The sequence below is a fragment of the Alligator mississippiensis genome, chromosome 5 (assembly GCF_030867095.1).
Source record: "Alligator mississippiensis isolate rAllMis1 chromosome 5, rAllMis1, whole genome shotgun sequence".
In the NCBI taxonomy this organism is placed as follows: domain Eukaryota; kingdom Metazoa; phylum Chordata; order Crocodylia; family Alligatoridae; genus Alligator; species Alligator mississippiensis.
In genome coordinates this window covers 189,966,472-189,986,759 of record NC_081828.1, presented here as the reverse complement: position 1 = coordinate 189,986,759, position 20,288 = coordinate 189,966,472, and the positions used below count along the sequence as shown (strand labels likewise).

The following is a 20,288-nucleotide window of genomic DNA, read 5'->3' as shown; positions in this document are numbered from 1 at the left end:
AGTTTTCATCTACATTCCATCTTCTCTCCTGCTTGTGGTAGGACTGCTTCTTTCTTTCTTCATAGACAATTGTACACACTGTTAAGTCAGAACTGATCACTAGAGCTGGTTAGAATTAACTCCTGAAAAAAATTCAAAATATTTTAAAAATTGTCCCAAACAAAAACAAAAAAATAAAAATTTCAGACTTTTTGTGGCACTTATATTCTTCAAATCCATCATGGGAGAACCAAAAAAGAATTTTTGGCTTGTTGTCTGCATCTTGAAGAGCTGAGGGACCTAGGAATTCAGGGAGCTGGCTGCTTGGTTTCATGGCTGCTTGTCATGAGGGGAGGCTGTGCAGCCAGCCTACTAGACTAGGGATAGACATTACACATAAACTGGTTTAAGTGATCAAAAACTGGTTTAAGTCTATAACAGAACAGATGTTCAGTGCACATAAATCCATTTGAAAATGGATGAAACTGGTTTGAGATAAACCTGGTTGAATGTAGTATCAAACTTAACTGATTTGGCTCAAACCAGTTTATGCAATGTCTGTCCTAGAGTCCTTGCTGGTTTAAGTTAAAACAGACTCCCCCACCATCCTGGCATGATCTCTGGGCAGGGAAGACCTGAGCCCTCCGCATGGGCGACTGGTGCCTCCCAAGTCTGGCCAATCGCCAACTGGGGGGGATCCCCCAATGGCCGAGCTCAGAACCACCAGTGGTGAAACCAGAAGTGCAGTTCCACCGGCATTTCCAGTTTCACTGCTAGCGCTTTCAGGGGGTGCCTGGGCAATCTCTATGCATCACCAATGCCCCTCCCCTCTGCTCCCTGGCTGGAGCTTGGCAGAGACTGCAGGCATCTGCCTGGCTTCCCCCTGCTTCCCCACTTCCCTCCCCACTCCCTGCTAAGCAGGAACTGCCCCATCTCCTCTGCCTTACACAGACATCTCTCAGCACTAACTAGCAGACCACATGCTGGCTATGGTCCATGCTGGGGCAGATGGGACAAAGGCAGAATCAACAGGTAGCTGGTAATGTCCCCCTGTTGTTTTCTTAATGGATAAACACTGTGTTATCAATTCTCTGCTGGGCTGGTCAGAAGGTGGGGGATCCCTCCCTAATCAGAGCATCCTGCCAGGGTCTGGCCACACCCTTCCCTCAGCTCAGCACTGTCGAAGGGAAGGCAGGGCTGCTCTAGCACCTCTTGACCCCCTACTCTGGATGCTTTCAAGAAACACTTAGATGCCTATCTTGCTGGGATCATTTGATCTCAGCTGACTTCCTGCCCCTTGGGCAAGGGGCTGGACCCAATGATCATCCAAGATCCCTTCCAGCCCTAATGTCTATGAAATATATGAAGAAGCCTCAGAGACCCAAAGTGGGGAGTCTGGGCAACTGAGCCGCCTGAGGAAACTGAAAGTGTGGGAACCAAAGCAGTCTAGGAGGGTGCTTGTACATGTGACAGGATTTTAGTTCTAGGGTTGCATTCTATCCCCCATAAATTGAAATGGTGAATTTTTAAGTGAAACAGAGTTTTATTTTTCCATCACTGTATATATGTTATTGTCCTGGCTGCCGCAGGCACCTGCTGAAGGTAGAAGCAGCAAGGGGCACAGTCCTTTTTTTTTGGTGGAGCCTGCCCGTCTCTCCCATAGCCAGGGAGATTAATCTGTGCCATTAATCTGTCAGCTTACCTCCTGGCTGTGGGAGAGGCAGACAGGCTCTGCAGTAAAAAAAGATTGGGCTCCTCACCACTTCTGCCTTCAGCAGGCTTCTGTGGTTGGCAGGATGCCTGGGACCACCCAGGAATGGACTAGCTTGCCCCTGAGCCAGTGCAGAGATGTGGCAGAAGGGCAGGTGGGTGTGCCGGCAGCCAGAGAAGGCAACAGGGATGGTGCACAGGGTGCTGGAAAGGGGCAGGCTCAGGGAAGCTAGCAGCCCGCCCAGGCAGCACTGCACCCTGTGTACTGTCCCTTCCACCTTCTCTGGCCACCAACACATCCAGCCGCCCTCCTGCCACCTCCCCACACTGCCCCATAGGCAAGCCAGCCCATTCTCAGTTGGCCCCAGGCATGCTGCCGGCTGCAGGAACCTACTGAAGGCATAAGTGGTGATGGGCTCAAACCTTTTTTTTGAGGAGCCTATCCACCTTTCCCACAGGTGCAGTGTGAGCTGACTAATGGCTGCAACATTCCAAGTTCCAGCATTGCAAACTAAACTACATTTAGTTTGCAATTAGGCAAACTCATTTTAAACCCCTGAAACTCATATACGTGTAATGTATGATGCCATTAAGCCACACAAAGGGACATTTTCATAACATTTACATCATGACATCATCATGTACAAGTGCCTGGAGTGCCCATTCCCCAGCAGGCCTTCAGAAGGACAGCCCAGTTCCTGCCAGGCACATAGCTGGAGAGGATGGACAGCTCTGGGAATCTGGGAGCCCAGCGTAGGCAGAGGAAGGTCAAGAATAACGGGGCTTAGCCTCCCCAAAAACTTTTTGAGGTGGCCAATGACAGCAGCAGCACCACAGTGCCACCATCCTGCAGCACCCGGCACTGCTTGGCATGCAGCCACTCCTCCACTGCCACATACAGCACCAGCATGCACTGGCCCCAGAACAGCCCTGCAGGAGGGAGCGGGGTGGGGGGGGTCAAACAGGGCTCAGCCCCCCCAAATAATATTTTGCCCCACCACTTACGATAGCTCCCAACCTAATGAACCTCTTTACACAGTGAGTTACCTGGGAGCCTAGAGGAGCCTAGGAATTGTTGGAGCCATGGACGACTGGTGCCTCCTAATACTGGGGGGGCACTAGAGGCTGATCACCAACCAGGGCTCCCCCAGCAGCCGACTGCAGAAACCTACTGAAGGCATAAGTGATGATGGGCCCAAACCTTTTTTTTTGAGGAGCCTATCCACCTTTCCCTCAGCCAGGAAAGTTGGGAATTGCTGGATCAATGGGCCAAATCTGGACGTGCAGACATGCAGTTTGTGGTGCCGCAAATCTCTGTGGTGCCACAAACCACATATGTTCCATGCTAAACTGTGCGTGGCGCTGCAAATTTGTAGGGCTGGAGCAAAATTTGTGACCAGAATTTCCAAGTAGCAAAAAAACCCTGAAAAAGAAAAAGCAGTGCAAAGCACGCCGAAGTGGCATGTGCAGGGACAAATGCAGAGATGTATGTTGCTGAGCCCCCACACTGAGGCATACTGTTTCCTAGCCCGCTGCTCCCTGGCTAGCTGGGGCGCAATGAGCCTCAACACAAGGGAGCAGGCTGTCCTGGGTTGGCTGCTCCCCTGTCTCCATGTGCCTCAGTGTGGGGTCTCCACTGCAGAACCCATGTGCTGAGGCATGTGGAGCCCCCATACTGAGGCACATTGCACCCTAGCCAGCCGTGGAGCAGCTGACTGGGGCACAGTGTTCCTCAGGACAGGGAAGCAGCCAGCCTAGGGCAGCCTGCTCCCCCATTTCCACGTGCCACTCCTTTGCTGGCTGGGGCACAGGGTACCTCTGCATGGGGGCTGCCTGCAGGCTAGCCCCACACTGAGGCACCATGTGCCCCAGCCAGCCCCCTGTGCTGCACATGGACCAGTGGGACAATGTGTCCTGCTGCAAAGCACATAGGCAGGCATGTGCACTGGAGCAAAGTAGCTGCACAAATTTGTGCCACTACTATTTGTGGTGCTGCAAATGCATCCCCCTGGTTGTATGGACACAGCCATAAGCTCTAAGCAGCTGATTAGGTAGGAAGCCAGTGATTTTGGGAGGACTAGAAATCAGATAATTCAGAAAGCCTGGCAGCCTACTCACCAAATGTCTGGCTGGCTGGCAAGTCAGCAGGAACTTAGCTGACCATTCAACCTTCATACCTGCTTGGCTTCTACTGAAACTTTTGAAAGGATCATCATGTTCTTGTGGAAGGTTTTGATTCCAATGAAACAATATTTTCTGAGGGAATACTCTTCCATCCAAAATCGTTTACTAACTCTACTCAAAACCTAATTTATAATAGCTACTCACACTAATCAGCAGCTTCTCAGGGTGCTGCTGTACATTTTTAATTAGATTTTTTTACATCTTTTTTTTTTAGGCAGACTACCAAGACTAGATTTCAACTTCCTCCCTTTTTTCCTCTTTAATCCTATCCCCAGCTCCCTTCCTTTCCTCTTCCTCTTTTCTTTTCTTCCTTATCTTCTCTTCTGTAGCGCTACCATAGATTTCAAAGTTGGGAATGAAATTTTACATCGTCTAATTTGGCCTCCAGCATCTTGTGGGCTACAGCATTCCATCCAGTCATTACTGAATCTAACCTCAGAATTTATGGTTGGAATAGAGCATATTTTGTAGTTCATGCTATTTTTTATGTTTTCTTTTGGCTGCCACCATAGACAGTTGAGTGTGATGTGACTACAGTTCTGACAGCATTCCATGAATCAGGGTGTAATTGAGAGGAATTCTGATAACCATCCATACATTAGAAGGTTGTATTTGAGAGGGCAAGGAGATGAACATGAATTGTAATAAAAATATTTTTTATAATATATTGTTATACCTGGTACTTTATTTAGGTTGACATCTACATCTTTTTGGTGTTACATTCATGTAGTTCCCCCAACTATTGACACTAAGTATTAAGCTACACTTTAGTGATCGCTATCTCAGAAGATAAACACGAGTAAAATATGTTAGCTAATAATTTTATTGATGAAACAGGCACTCGCTAAGGCACATGGGTCACTGTACAATCACTTCATTTATATTCATTGTTTTTCTTTTCTCATACTTCAAATATCTTGGTGCTTTACAAGAAGCCCTAAGGCAAAACATGACCCTTCCTGAACATCCACAAAGGACCTGACCTCAGTGTTTCTGCTGCAGCATTAAGGAGCTCACCCAGGAGTGATTCCCGGAGGACCATACATTTGAGTACAGATGGTGTCTTAGGAGATGGGAAAGGGAGGGCAAAGGGAAGAAGAAAAGCAACAGCTACAAAGGCAACTGGGGTCTTTATTTAGCAACTTTGAAGTTGCCTGAGAAGGAAATTATTTTCCTCAATCCCACCAGTCTTCATACGACACTGTAGGGCACAGTGTGCTTACTTAGGCTGTTCAATTCATTAAGGTGTTTGTCTTGATGCCTAAATTACGGGCAGCAACACTCATCACAAGTTATTAGCTGTGTGATCAACTCCCTGAAGGGTTAAGAGGAGAAGAATCCTGCCTTTCCATGCTACAGAGCAAGAGTAGAACTACTTCATTGCTATATGGTAGCACTACATTTCTTGCTACCTCAGTGAGTTGATGCCAGGTTGGTCTCTGCCACTACTCAGCCCTATACCCATCTTAGATTGGCAGAGGTGCACATGACCTGGCGTTCTGTACTGTCTTGCAGAGTGGTACTTCATTGGTTCTGCTTCTTTGAGGACTTTAGGGGCAGGGACAGAATTTGCCCCTAGCTGCAGAACTATTTGAGTAAATAGTAGTAGTGGCGGGTTATTTAATATGAAAAATAAATGAATATTTCCGTATATAAATACTGTGCTGCCTGTTTTACTAAACAGCTGAAGGATAGTACTGTACCTGTGGTATTTTTGTATAAGTAAAGTCAGAATTTTGAATTTTATATATTGGATTGTGTTTTAAAATGATAAATCATGAAATTGGCAGTAGAGTGTAAAAATGGATAGTTTCCATCATTAAAGAAAAGGTAGTCTAAAGATGACTCTTGATAATTAACGTTTATTTACACAACCATACCATCACATTTTTGGGCAAAAGCAATCAGAGTTGACAAATTAACTTTGACATCTAAAGCTTTCTAAGATGTTCTGAATATTAAATCCTACTTACTTTTAGTGGAGAAACTTTTATCTGAAAAATGGAGAAATTCTAAAGATAAACACAATGTGTTTTTTCAGTATTGCATTTAGTTTTGAATCTTTCAAATAAGGAGAACAGTTTTGTCTTTGGAAGAAAGAAAAGAGGAATTTGATTTCAGAAGAATTTTTTGCAATAGTGCCTGGACAAGTACTCTGTTTCAATTTAGGGCTGATGAACCTTTTTTTTCTCAGTGATAATAATCACAAAAAAGTAGGAATGTAATATGCTGATGGCCAAACTCAAAGGGTCCAGAGGTCCATTTGAGGTAAACACCCCAAGGTTAGATGATTTTTCAAATCTTTTCTGCAGATCAGTTAAAAAATATTACAAGACTTTTGCTGGGTTTTTGGTTGTAGCTGTGTTGGTCTAAAGATATAGGCAGGGAAGGTTCTTTGGGTAGATGTGATATCTTTTATTAGACCAGCTGCATCGTTGGAAAAAAGTTCTTTGCAAGCTTTTGGATGCAATCACCCTTCTTCAGGTTTAGCAAATCTCTGCTCTTCTGAGACTTCATTCCTTGGAGTCTCAGAACAGTGTGCGGGCCGGGCGCGAGGCGCAGCCCGTCTTTGCGCACGCGGGCTGTGGCCTGCAGCCCGGGCACGCGGGGTCGGAGAAGACCGGAGGCGAGCTAGAATTAGTTACGGACACGTAGTGGTTGATTTAAAGATTGTTTACTTACACCAAAGATGGTCGTGGTGTAGGCTGGACAGTTTTCCAGGCACAGCTCTGCTTAAATCCTCATTTGAGGATTACAACAAATTCGCTCTCTCCAACGGAGTTGTTGAAGCTCCGTGGGTTCGTTTCTTTTGTTCCAGGAAGGGATACGTCTAGGAATCTATCGGCGACGGGGAGAGGCCAGAGGCTGTTCAGGCCTCTGTTGCCTTTTAAGAAATACGTTGGGTCCGTAAGGATCCGCAGCGCTTGGAGATCTTCACACAAGGCAAAGGTTTTTCTCTCTCTAACTCCAATTTCTCTCGCTCCAATTTCTCTCCAGCTTGGGCGGAAACTACCCAAGCTCTTTATACGGCTAGCAAGCTAATCGCTAGCTGCCACATGTGCATAATTTCACGTGAACCAATAATGTGGTTCGAATTTGAATACAAATGGCGGGAACTCTTTGCACCAAGCATTTCTTAGATGCAAAAAGAAATGCACCATGCAAAGAAAGCTACAAATTGGCGGGAAATTCTCCGTTGCACCGGGGTTCTCTTCTGCAGCAGAAAACTCCACCATGCAAAGAAGCTGCAATTTAGCAGTGCCGAAGCACACACAAAACAAAAATCACAACTTCGGGTCGTGACATCCCCCCTTGCTGAAGGCATAGCTAAATTATGCTATACACTTATCATTCTAGTGATCTAGAGCTTTGTCGTAAGTCGTCAAACGAACAGATAAGCAAACAAACAAATAAACAAACATAAAATTCGCTGTCCTGGGATTGAGTTACATAATAATCAAGAAACAATAATCAACATAAACACATCATCAGATTCACAACAAAACTACACGATCAGGGCTTCAGTGGGCGTCATGGTGAAGTCGTACGTCAGGCCCTCACTTCTTTCGGTGATGTCATCCTTCTCAGGGCTTTTCTTCACCACGCACTCTGGATTCCGGATCTGTAAACAAAACTCTCAAAAAAATAGATTAGATTAACGCATCTTCAACAGATTTACAAGTGGTTGTTACGCTAAACCATTTTCTCTTATATTCTCAATTGGATGAAATCATTGAGGAGCCATCATCTGGTTCCTCTAAATAACGGAAACCTAACTCATAGGCCAATTGCCATTGGCCTGCGTCCCCTAAAATCCGAAGCTGCCGCTTATTGAGTCCAGAACGCTGTAAGAGAAATCGAAACATGTATTGCTCTTCTAGGGTTCTCGGTGGCAGTGGTGGAAGATCGGATTCACTATGTCTGGTGCCTTGAAGTCCGGTCAGGTGTCGACGGTCCCGATCAAGAGATAATCTTGGCTCCATCAGGATACGCAGTTGTGACAACTGACAAAGGAGATTGCTTACAGGTTGGTTCACCATTGGGTTGAGCAGAATCCGGAGGATGACGATGTTTTTTCACCCATAAATCTCGAGGCAACTGTCTAGGCTGTGAACAGTTACTGGAACGGTTCCAGGATCTCGTAGATGACGGTGAGGCCATGGTCTTATTCGCTGGAGTGATGCCAGTCCCAGCGCACATGCTCTGGGGTTCCAGGCACAGTACGAGACTCTGATGATTGCTAGCATGAGATGATCTGCGCCGGTATGTTCTGGCCGTCCTTCATGCCATACGTGGGCTTTTTGACTAATCAGTCCTGCAACAAGCGCTGGCAGTGGAATAGGCCAGTGAACGTTGACCGCTATCATGTCAATGTCAGTGACATGTCCTCTACTCCACGAAGCTTGTCTAACTAGGAAGCTTGCTTCTTCCTGGTTCAGCAGGTCGGATCCAAGTTCCACGACCAAATGTCCCAACCATACAACTAGAGTCTCTTCAGGCTGGATTCTTGATGCTCTACATAAATCCTGCAACTCAGCTCTGGTGTGAGCATAGTAGGCAGTAGCAATTCGATTAGTTGTTGTTGTAGGGAAAGCTGCTCTTTCGGGAGTTGATGTTGTTATAGGCTGAACTGCTGCCACGGGAGTTACTGCTGCTGTTGCTGCTTCAGGCAGGAGGGGCGGATGCACTCCTCCGCTTGACTCTCTCCTTCATCGGTAGGAAGGCGTGGTTGGTAGGGGCATCGCTGCGTCGCTAGGCGGGGTTGCCGGAGACGATGCTGCGTCGATGGGCGGAGTCGCTGACCGAACTCTTGCGGGTTCCTCCGAAGCTCCACCCTTCTTTTCCGGTTCTTCCACGCGGTCTCCCTCTTGCTCGGTGCCATCTTGGGCTGGCGTTTCAGGCTCCCTTCTCTCAGCCGCTTCTTTGACCGCTTGAATAGCCATCTGCAGCTGGGTTTTTAAACTTAAATTCTGGTGCATTAAATTAGTAATCGTACAAAAAGTTGCACTTAACTCTCCCCCCTTGTCGTACCGCGGGGCCACCCTCTCATCTGCGGTGCATTCCTCCGTCTCCAGATCTTCGCGGAGCTCAGATGGAAGCTCGCGACCACTTAATCTAGACGCCATGAAGGGAGGGAACTGGCCGATTGGCACCGGTTCTTCACACTCCCGAGCATATCGTAGGCATCGGGCACACTCCCGGGTGAAGGTCAGGTTTGCTTCGCCTGCCAGGTTGACTCCGGCGAGGGACACAGTATCGAGGGGCCTGAACAGGACCCGCTCGTCTCTCATTATACACCCGAATGCCGCGGGGAGCAAATATACTTCCCTCTCTCTCGGGGCTCCGTCTTCGGAGACTCCCTCTTCTCCCTTCAGCGAAAGGCGTCCGCTGACAAATCTCTCACCCATTCCGCCCGCCTGGTGGTAAGCGATATGCTCCTCTAGTTCTTCAAAGCTTTTCACCTGGCGTTGGTTATCGCGCCAAGGGCAGTTCTTAACCAATTCTAGCTCTAACGTGTCTTTTCCTGATCCCATCCTCATTGCCATGTGCGGGCCGGGCGCGAGGTGTGGCCCGTCTGTGCGCACGCGGGCTGTGGCCTGCAGCCCGGGCACGCGGGGTAGGAGAAGACCGGGGGCAAGCTAGAATTAGTTATGGACGCGTAGTGGTTGATTTAAAGATTGTTTACTTACACCAAAGATGGTCGTGGTGTAGGCTGGACAGTTTTCCAGGCACAGCTCTGCTTAAATCCTCATTTGAGGATTATGACAAGTTCGCTCTCTCCAACGGAGTTGTTGAAGCTCCGTGGGTTCGTTTCTTTTGTTCCAGGAAGGGATACGTCTAGGAATCTATCGGCGACGGAGAGAGGCCAGAGGCTGTTCAGGCCTCTGTTGCCTTTTAAGAAATACGTTGGGTCCGTAAGGATCCGCAGCGCTTAGAGTTCTTCACACAAGGCGAAGGTTTTTCTCTCTCTAACTCCAATTTCTCTCTCTCCGATTTCTCTCCAGCTTGGGCGGAAACTACCCAAGCTCTTTATACGGCTAGCAAGCCAATCGCTAGCTGCCACGTGTGCATAATTTCACGTGAACCAATAATGTGGTTCGAATTTGAATACAAATGGCGGGAACTCTTTGCACCGAGCATTTCTTAGATGCAAAAAGAAATGCACCATGCAAAGAAAGCTACAAATTGGCGGGAAATTCTCCGTTGCACCGGGGTTCTCTTCTGCAGCAGAAACTCCACCGTGCAAAGAAGCTGCAATTTAGCGGGAAAATAATTTAGCAGTGCCGAAGCACACACAAAACAAAAATCACAACTTTGGGTTGTGACAAACAGCAGAGACTCCCTATGCCTGAAGAAGGGTGATTGTGCCCAAAAGCCTGCAATACTTTTGGTATTTTCTGTTCTAGTTAGAATTTTTTTCCCCGGCTGAGTCTTTTTCCAAGGATTTCTGCATTTCTGTTTCTGTCAGTGAGCCAAAAGTGTGAAAATATGTTAATTAGTTAGCATATTTCTCATTATCTTTTAAACTTGACTAATGTGGCATTCCTGGGGGTCAATAAGATGAAAAACTCAAATGTTTGGTTAAAAGGCAACAGGCACTGTGTTTTATAAATACGACAGCTCTTGAATCCAGATATTTGTTTTTACTTTTTGTTTATAATTGGAAGCCTCTCCCTTCCAGTTCAGTTTTAGGATACAACATAAATATATTGCTATTCGGACAGCTTTGCTTTCCCTCAAGTCAGGGTTAGTACTATCTTATACTGGGGCAATTTACTGTGATTAAACACATGTGTAGATGCTGACTGTGGGCATAAATTGTCTGCCACCTAGCCACACAGCTCCGCACTTTCAGCACCTTGTGCCCCAGTCATTCCCTCCACTGCCCAGTGCTGCCACCCAGAGCCCAGGGCTGACCTCCTTTCCCCCCACATACACCCTGCCAGCCCAGCCTAGCTCTACCCCAATTCAAATTGCTGCTGTCCTGGGTGGACATATAGATGCTGCACCCTGGACTAGTTTACTCCAGTTGAAACTGCTCTGAGGTTTATTGCTTCACATTAATTGCACGTGTAGACACACCCATTGAGAATGTCTACATGTGCAATTAATGCGAAGCAGTAAACTCCACAATTTATTGCTCCCAGGTGGATTGTTTGAATGTGCACATGGGAGTTCTTCATGTTGAGCTAGGTTGGAGCAGCCCCAGCTGGCAGGGTGTTCTGGGGATCAGCCTGCCAGCCCAGAGCTGCTCCCCCCTAGCTCAACATGCTACAGAGGGACTGACTTGGACACAAGAGTGCTCCACCAAAGCACCCTCATGTCCCAGCCAGCTCCATCAGAGTCTACCCATGAACTGCTGCGGAGTAAAAAACCACAGAATTAATTAGTTTACTCCAGTCAAATTGCCCTGCATGTGTGGACATTGAGACATTTAATGCGGAGCTAATTAGTCTACTGCAGTAAACATCTCATGTAGACACACCTATTGAATAGCAATTTACTTTAAAAATATAGTCTCTTTAGAACTATACAAGCAATGAGACACCATCAAGATGAGTAAAGGTAGTGGAGTCAGTTCTGAATTAAATGTAGTAAACTCAGTTGATGCATTTTCTCTTGTATCTAGAAGATGGAATAAGTTTTTAGTACAATTGTATGTTAAAATGCTTTCAAAGCTTTTCAGAACAATACTAAAAGTTTATATTTCTATTAACTTATCAAAAAGAAAATAAAAAGTCAACATAGTGAATTTATGTTTGCTTAATGCATTAGAATTTTATAGTATATAAATGTGTATTACATCTTATAAAGTTTAGTAGTTTAGCCCTAGGCTTGAAATTTGACACTCTCTTCTCCATGTTTAATGTCAGAATCATATTATTCCCCATTAGCAAACTAACTGCAGAACCAAGATTTAGAAACAATGTCATTTTTACAGCAAGATTTTAGCATAGAAGGTCATATTAAATCTTAATACACCAGCATTTGATGATAAGCCCAAAGGGTTTGTCTTTTAAAAAAGCTTTCCTGTTGATTAGTTTAAAAGTTTGTATATTTTATTTCTAATCCAAGCAGAAAACTGAGTGCAAAGGAGGTCTCTGAAGATGCAGTATATATAATGTTATTTTGTTTTGCTATATGAGTAATGTGCAGACATAACTGCCCCAGGCTACTTGAAAACTGAGGGAGAGAAAGATCATGAACAAATAGTTTCAGACTTTGGTAAAATAAATACTTAATACTGTAGTAAAAACCTTTATCTCATTGTTAATACAAATATAGGAAAACTTCCAAAAGTAAATATGGCATGTGCCTATAGTAGTATAGGGTTCAATAAACAAATTCAGCCTTAATATACTAAGCATGTATGTGGTTTTGTTTAAATAGTACAGAAAAATTAAGTTTGTTGTTTAAATCTCTTTGAAAGAGAACCTTTTCAAAATGTCTTGTAAAGAACAGTTTGCCATAACAGACTTCCAAACACAGTTCTTCCCATCTCTCTGCTCATTGTTCTCCTGATTTCCTGCTTCTTTACTTTTCTTGTTTTCTTGCACAGACCACCAGACTACACCCACAATCACATTTGGGAAACTTTCCTACATGTGGTTTTGCAGTTTCCCCTCTGCTTTTCATCACTGGTTGAAGGTTCTGTCCCTATATTTAGCTGGCTTCACAATGGATTTCTAAGTCTGAGATCGCTTATTTGTTACTAAATTGTTTATACAGTATTCATCAGTCTAGTTTTACAATACTGCTTCACAAAAGGCAGAATATATACTCTTGCCACAGTATATATTTGATGTGTAGAGCACAGTTACCTGGGGAAAAGCCTAAATGAACTATAGAAATCTGAAATCTACACATTATTTCATTATTTGGTGGGGCTGGAGACAAATTAATCACCTCTTCATGAAACAGCTTTCAAAACCATGAAGGAAAATCCTAGAGATACAAGAACTATCCATATAGCCAAAACCATTTCCATGGAGGTTGAGTACATCACTTCAAAGGGATAGAACTAGAGTTGACAGTTGGAAAGCCAGGTAAAAAGTAATACAAATATGTTCAGCGTCATCTTTTTTAACAATGTACTTGACAGGTACAGGGAGCTATCCTCCACCCTTCTGTGTCTCTGAGTACCTGAACCCCTTTCCAAATCCTGAAGACCTCATCTTACATGGTACCTACTGAGAGGAAACATTTTATAAAACTGTTTCAACCTTCCCCTACTTCCTTTCCCTAGCTTACATCTGATCATTCAGCTTTCCCAAGGGCAGCATAATATTTGTAGTCAGTGATTTTTCAGATAGAAATATTACTGTGAGCTTTCTGCTGTCTTTGATCAGTAATTTTAAGAAAAGGAAGAATTTTCATGTAAAAAAGTTTGCTTTATATTTTAGGATCCCACCTGTTCTGAGCATCCTCACCTTATCCTCTGTCTACCTATCCTCTATCCCACTGAAGCAGTTTCATAAACTCAAGTCACAAATCTTTTCACAGCTTTGAATAACAAGCAAGCAGATACTCTCTTTTCCTGATATTGTTTCTAACCATAAATTACTAGCTAAGCTAAAAAATAGATTGTTTGAAATGGACACATATTATATGGGGAACATCATACCAGATAAATTATGGGTATATTTACTTTACATTTACTGTGAAGTGCAATGCAGCTCTGGTGTATAACATTGGTCAATGATTATATAACTCTGCCATTTAAGAGCTTGCTTTCAAGCAAGGTTGTTAGATTTACGTTATATATGCTTTTAAGTACTACATGCTGCAAGGCACTTTATCGCATAATGAGCCATTCCTTTTTGCCTAAGGCAGCAGAATGAATTTCATATCCGTTAGTTCCATTTATCTGTGCCAAGACTTCTTTTTTCCCCTCTGTTTTACACATTAATATATAACATTTGTCTGGAAAGTTGCATTGATCAATAAACAAAATAGTATTTTGCCATTATATTTTTACAAAATATTGTTGGTATATCCTTCAGCTTATTTTATGTATGTTACAGCTTGTTTGCTCATCACCCAGATCCCATGCAGGGCATCCAATATGTTCAATTGCTACATCAGATGCTCCAAAGAGCAATATTACTGTGTGTGATACTCAGTGATATGATTGGTGTAACCTTCTTTAAGATGATGTCACTAATATTTCTCAATGCTCATTTATACTGGTGTGAGCAGATAAGAAGGCACCTTGTCATGAACTATCAAATCTAATGTGAAAGGCAAAAGGAGTTCTTGGCTACCTGTAAATAGTTTATGCTTAATATGGAAACCAATATGGGTTTTAAATTAGCTCTTTCTCTTACCATGTGTCTCTTACTAAAATCCTCTTCAGACAGAATTTCTGACATATAATATTCATGTTTATATTTTTATTTGTGAATCAAATGAAGTTGACTAATTTTAAAAATCAGGTTCTTTCGATTTGTACATAGGATGCTGGGGAAATGGTTCGGTCCTTTGTTGGTGGCTTGGAACTGATAGTCAATTTATTAAAATCAGAGCATAAAGAAGTTTTAGCAAGCGTGTGTGCTGCTATTACCAACATAGCCAAAGATGAAGAGAATTTAGCTGTTATAACAGATCATGGTGTCGTCCCTCTGTTGTCCAGATTAGCAAACACGGTAAGTCACATCTTTTCGTAATGTTTATTCTGGCTATTCCTGATTTGTCCCCCGTACCCAGCCCCAGGTTCTCTGTGATCTCTAGGGCAGGCACAGGGGATGAGTCTGGAACAGCCTCACAAGTGGGTGTACAGATCAGGAGTACCTCAGTGGACTCAGGTGGGCAAGACATGCTCAAGCCTATGCTTCCCAGGACCTACTGCTGACACTGTATTGACAAAATGACTGAAAGCTACCTAAATACCTTCTAGACATGTAATAGGCAGTATAGAATTTGGAGTTAAACTGTTCTATGGATGGGAGTGCTGTAGCTTTGGAGACTGGGCTCCATTTTAGTAATCTTGCGAAGTATTAAAAAGAGAAGATAATGTTGCTTTTTTGAGTTGTAGCTGCCCTGTGGGAGGAATGTCGGATAAAGAGTGAACCATACATTTTAATGGCATATAGAAGTCCTTTTCAGGATCTCACTTGTGACACCACACAACACATTATGCCAGCACCTGATGATTTTAATACTAATATTGCCAATTTTCCAGACAGCATAGATGAACACCTGAATCTTTAAAAATACACAGTATCTTTTAAGGACAGAATACTAAGTAGCTGCCAACTCCATTGTATGCCTGTAAGGCTTTTGGTAACTTGGGTCATAGTACTTTCTTTCTTTCCTTGTCCTTAACACAAGAGTAAAGGTATGTGTGACAGGGCAGCTGGTGCCCCTGTCCCTTTACAAGAGCAAGCAACTTGAGAAGCAGCTTGCAAGTGGGCTGACTGGAGAGTCACCAGACCAGCAGAGTGTGGGGCTGGTGTTATATAAGCCCAAGGCCTCATCTATCCAGGCAGCCTAGCCCTGAGAGCTATGAAAAGGCTCCTGGCAGCAGAGCGACAAGGCAGCAGGGCTCCTGAAGTGACAGTGAAACTGGGTAAGTGACTCTGCAGGCCTGGAAATAGGAGACAGCTGCCTGGGACAGGGAGGAAGGCTTGTTTGTGCAGGTAGATGTTCCTTATTTTATGTTAAGCCCAGAGAGAGTTTGGGTGCCTGCCAGAGGGCAGAGGTGTTTTGTTTAAAAATCACATCGGCAGTTTAGCCTTGAGCCAGTATCTCAGGAGGGGTGTGGCAGTGCACCTTTGGGTGCCTGCCACTTTAAGGGCAGAGGCAGGCAGCGACCAGGTGCCTGCTGAGGGCAGCCATTTTGGGAACACTAGGTATATAAAAGCTGCAGTTTGCTGCTGCCAGCCCAGGCAGAAACATCACCTGGCTGAGCTGCATGGGACATCGAGCAGTGAGAGCAGGAGGCTCTTGATCCTTGGCATGATCTAAAACTGCACCTTGCCGGGGAAGAGTGGCCTGCTGGGGCTCCTAGTGGCATGGGAGCCCCCAGGAAATGCCATCCCAGTTACCTCCTGGGCGAAAGGCAGGTAGGGGCACCTTAACCCCAGCCCCCACCATCTGGTGGTAATTCTGAGAGCTAGGGGAGTAGTGGGGGACCAGGTGTGCCCACGTGTAGGTGCCCAGCAGGGATGCAGATCCCAGAGACCCCAGAGGGGGTAGTGTGTAGAGCATTGGGAGGCCTCGCACGGAGTAGGGCTGAATTTAGAGTAGGTCTAAAGTGCTGTGCGTGTGAGGGGGCTGAGTAGGGCTGAAATGCGAGTAGGCCTGAAATGCAGTCCCAGGAGCACGCTGAGTAGGGCCAAATGGGAGTAAGCCTGAAGGCCAGTGCAAGGGCCAGCCCGTGAGAAGTTGGTTGCAAGCTTGAGACGGAGACCCCAGAGTGGGGCATACTGTAGAGTTGCCCGGTGAGGGGCTTGGAGCAGAATTAGCCCAGCATTTGGCACAGCACTGGACCACATACAGTAGAGGAACTCGTGCGAACCAAAGGACTGTGTGGCAAGGCCAGTATGTGAGGAGCAAAGCCTGATGACCCAAGAGGAGCCATTCAAGGAGGAGCAAGGGCAGTGGAGTGTGGCCCAGTAATGGCAGTATTCCAGAGGCCCCGGTGAGAGGGGGGCAGAGTGTAAGAGGCTTCCTGTGAGAGGGGAGGTGGTATGAATGTGTGGGTGAGTGGAGCCCATCTTTGGACTGGGTCTGCTCCAGACTCAGACTGGGGAGCAATACTAATCTGGATGCCATCTGTGAGACATGGGTTATGATGTAGAGGAGGTTTGGAGCTGCAGATAGCACCCCTGGCATCAGGGCAGTAACGGGCAGTCTCTTGCAATATACCAACAGTTTATGGAACAGCAAAGTCGTGGCAGGAGAGACTGGGCAGACTGCCCCATGGAGACAGGTAGATGGGCCTGCATGAGATGGGGCCCTGAGTGTGCCCCCTGTCACAAGGGGCTTTAGATGGAGACTGCCAGGACCAGGAAGCTTGGAGATCCCTACTGGCCCAGGAATGGAGCCAGAGCCCAGGAGGGGCCAAAGGTTGGGGGGGGGGGAGGTCACTGGCAAAGACTAAGTCCAAGGAGGGCAAGCTTGGCCAGGGATCCTGGAGTTCTCAACTGGCCTGAGAGTGGGGCCAGAGCCCAGGAGGGGCTAAAGGTCTAGGGGAGACTGTAGACAGGGACTGCCAGAGCTGGGCAGCCTGGAGATCTCTACTGGCCTGGGAGCAGGTTGAGGCCCAGGAGTGGCCACAACCAGAGACTGATAGGGAATCACAGTGAGGGAGGCTGGAGACTAGAAGCCAAGTCCTTTACTGTGGGCCTGGGCTAAAGGGCCCAGTGAGAGCATAGGAGGAAGAGGCCAATAAAGCCAAGACCTTTACAGAGTTAATGACAGTACAGTAACACCCACAAGGCTTGGGGCATGGTGTAGGGTAGAACGAAGCCATGCAATGAGCCATTAAGGCTACAGGCTGAGAGGGTCTATTAAGCTTGAGGCCTAAACTGAGAGCAGGGGAGATCCAGGAAGGGGGTCTGGTGGTGATTTACACAGATTCAGGCTCACTCTAAAGCTCACAGGCAGCTTCCTTGACAGAGTATTTATTAAGAATTACACATGATGAGCGAACAATCAAGGAAGGGCTACATTAGAGTCTGAGCCAGCCAGGAGCCACACAGCCACCAGGGGTTGTCACGGCCACCCCTGTGGCCCAGTCCTGTCGCAGTGTGTATATGAGGGCAAAGTGAAAAAAATGGTGTTATATTGTTTCTCACATTTACAGAAATGCATCTTCAAATTAAGTGTTGTATTTTGTTTCCTCCAGCTTTGTGATTCCATTACAATGACAGTATGACTGTCCTTCAAATGCCTGGAAATATGGAATCTATATCTTTAAGAAAATAATTTAACAAATTTTTTTTTCTTTGCTCAGAACAATGACAAGTTAAGGCGTCATTTAGCAGAGGCTATTTCTCGCTGTTGTATGTGGGGAAGCAACAGAATTGCCTTCGGAGAGACCAAAGCTGTGGCCCCTTTAGTACATTACTTGAAATCAGATGACACAGCAGTTCATCGAGCTACTGCTCAGGCCTTGTACCAACTTTCAGAGGACCCCAATAACTGCATCACAATGCATGAAAATGGAGTGGTGAAGGTAAGATGAAAAATATGTGTAACTTACACTGTTAAATGCATTGATATGATCAGAAAAATAGGTCCATCATTTCTGTATTCCTTCCTGTTTCAGATCTTATTTTTATTACAGAGAACAGTGAATTAGAGAACAATATTAATACTTGAAAGATGTCAAGTGAATGACTGACAGGAATGGTAATATAACATACAGCATTCACTTCTAGGTTATTGACTCCTGCTGTAACTTGTAAGTCAGGGGTTTTCAAAGTTTTTACGCTGTGGTCCAGCAAACCATGGCCCAGCAGTCACAGCTGACCACAGTCGGAATATCCAGCCAGAAGAGAGGTAAGGACACCCCCAGGCGGGGGTGGGGGAGGGAGGGGGACCAAGCCCTGCACTGCCACGGCTCTGCAGAAGGAGCCGTGGTCTCTGTGCCGGGCTCTGGGAGACCACCGTTTGCCAGTCCGCGGCCACTTCCAGTCTGGCAGCCAGCCATGCTGCAGACTGGCAGCCGACCCACCGCGGCCCAGCACTGGGCTGTGGCCCAGGGATTGAGAACCCCTGTTCTAGGTTATACTCTGTACCCAGAATGATAGAGATGCAGTCATCATTATCTTATCATTGTAAACTGGTTTGCAAGGTGAGCTAGTGGATTATCTTAGTAGATGATTGTCTGCTGTGGCAGAGAACCCCTGAGTAGTTAAAGGAATTGAGAGCAGATGGATCCACTTGTGCATCTATGATCTCGTTAAACCAAAGGAACAAGGACCTGTTTCAGTGCACATGAACCTGTTTCCGTGCATTCTGCATTAACTTACTAGAAGGCTCCTTTTGGAAGTTCAATAGAAACACATTCCTTAAGAATTTTTCTCTGATATGAATTTTTCTTCCTAGCAGAAGATTTTTCTGGCAAAGTTTTTTGTCTCAGAAGTTGAATCCAGTGTAGGTCTTTCCTTGGGATTGAACAGACAAGGGTTTATTGTTTGGTTGGCAGATTCCTTCTCTTATTTTATCATACAAATTAAGTGTTGTGGAATTAAAAGTTTTGATTTTTAAAGTGCGGTATTAGTGAGAGTTTAAGGACCCCTCTACATGTTACAGGTATCATGCAATTAACTGGTTAATGGTGCAGTTACCTTAAGACCAGCTACATGTGCAAAGTACCTATCACGCCATAAAAAGCTCCAGCCACCTGTAAAGTTAGACGTCAAAAATGTGTACTAACTTTATATCTGGTTATTATTGAGTTTTAATTTGCACATGTAGTAGAGTGTTCCCTGTGGCTGGGAACTCCATCAGCTGATGGGGCTCCCAGCTGCAGAGGTGCAGAATGGCAAGCTGGGGCCATGGGTAGGGGTGACCTTAAAGTCACATCAAAGTTATGAAAGTGAAAGTTATACTTGTATTAATGTATTTTTCGCATGTATAAAGAGTTCTGTAGAGAATGGTCTTGCTTTTGAAACTGCTTAGCTCATCTCCATAGCATATCCACATAACTACAGTAACCACTACACTTAGTATTATAACCAGTACAAATCTCAGCTGGCAAGCCAAGACCTGAACAGACTCAAATATGAACTATTCTTTCATCTGTGGAAGCTAGTTCATTCAGGTCAGGAAGGATACATGCTGAATATTTGGTGAGAGAAATTTTATACTGTCATTGCAGTTGACCTTACAACTGTGTATAGATAGGGATAACTTTAGCGTCTGGTGCTGTCTTGCCATGTTGGTGTCTTTTATTGCTACTTGTCCATAATCTTTTGTGAACATCTGGTTCTAGCACAACTGTGTACCCATCGTTCTTTTCCTATTTTCTGCCCTAATACCATTTGTTTCTTTCACTCATTGTATGAAGTCTAAAATTAGATTGGAATTTCTCTGATGAAGTACTATATACCATATTTATTTGAATATTACATGCCCTTTTCTCCCTAAAATTAGCTTTCCAAAATTGGGTTGCATATCTTCAGTGGGGAAGCTACTTTTCTTCTCAGAATACAAGCAGTGGCATTTCTATTCAGGCAGTACTGAGGGAGTCAATTAGCTACATGGCTTATTGGAAGCTACTTGATTCCTACTAATTGCTCTTCACTCAACATGTGTTAACAACCCATTCTCCTTTTTAATGGTCTCAATTTTCCACTAATCAAGTTTGCTGAAACATTTGCCATTTAACCACTCCTTGTTTCTCTTCTCCTATTTCACAGTCCTGCAGACTGTTTTTAACTCTTTTCAAAATCCTAGATCTG

At 45.1% G+C, this 20,288-nt stretch overlaps 1 protein-coding gene across 3 annotated transcripts in view; it reads left to right on the top strand.

Moving 5' to 3' along the window:
- ODAD2 (outer dynein arm docking complex subunit 2) overlaps window positions 1-20,288 on the top strand; it is a 195,115-nt gene that overhangs the window by 134,079 nt on the left and 40,748 nt on the right. For 2 of the 3 annotated variants that reach the window (XM_019498106.2, XM_019498108.2), the window contains 2 exons: window positions 14,331-14,519; window positions 17,834-18,055. The exons of the other annotated variant lie outside the window; for it this stretch is intronic. In XM_019498106.2, the coding sequence (XP_019353651.1) occupies window positions 14,331-14,519; window positions 17,834-18,055 (411 nt within the window). The remainder of the gene's footprint in view (window positions 1-14,330; window positions 14,520-17,833; window positions 18,056-20,288) is intronic. 3 annotated transcript variants of the gene reach the window in all.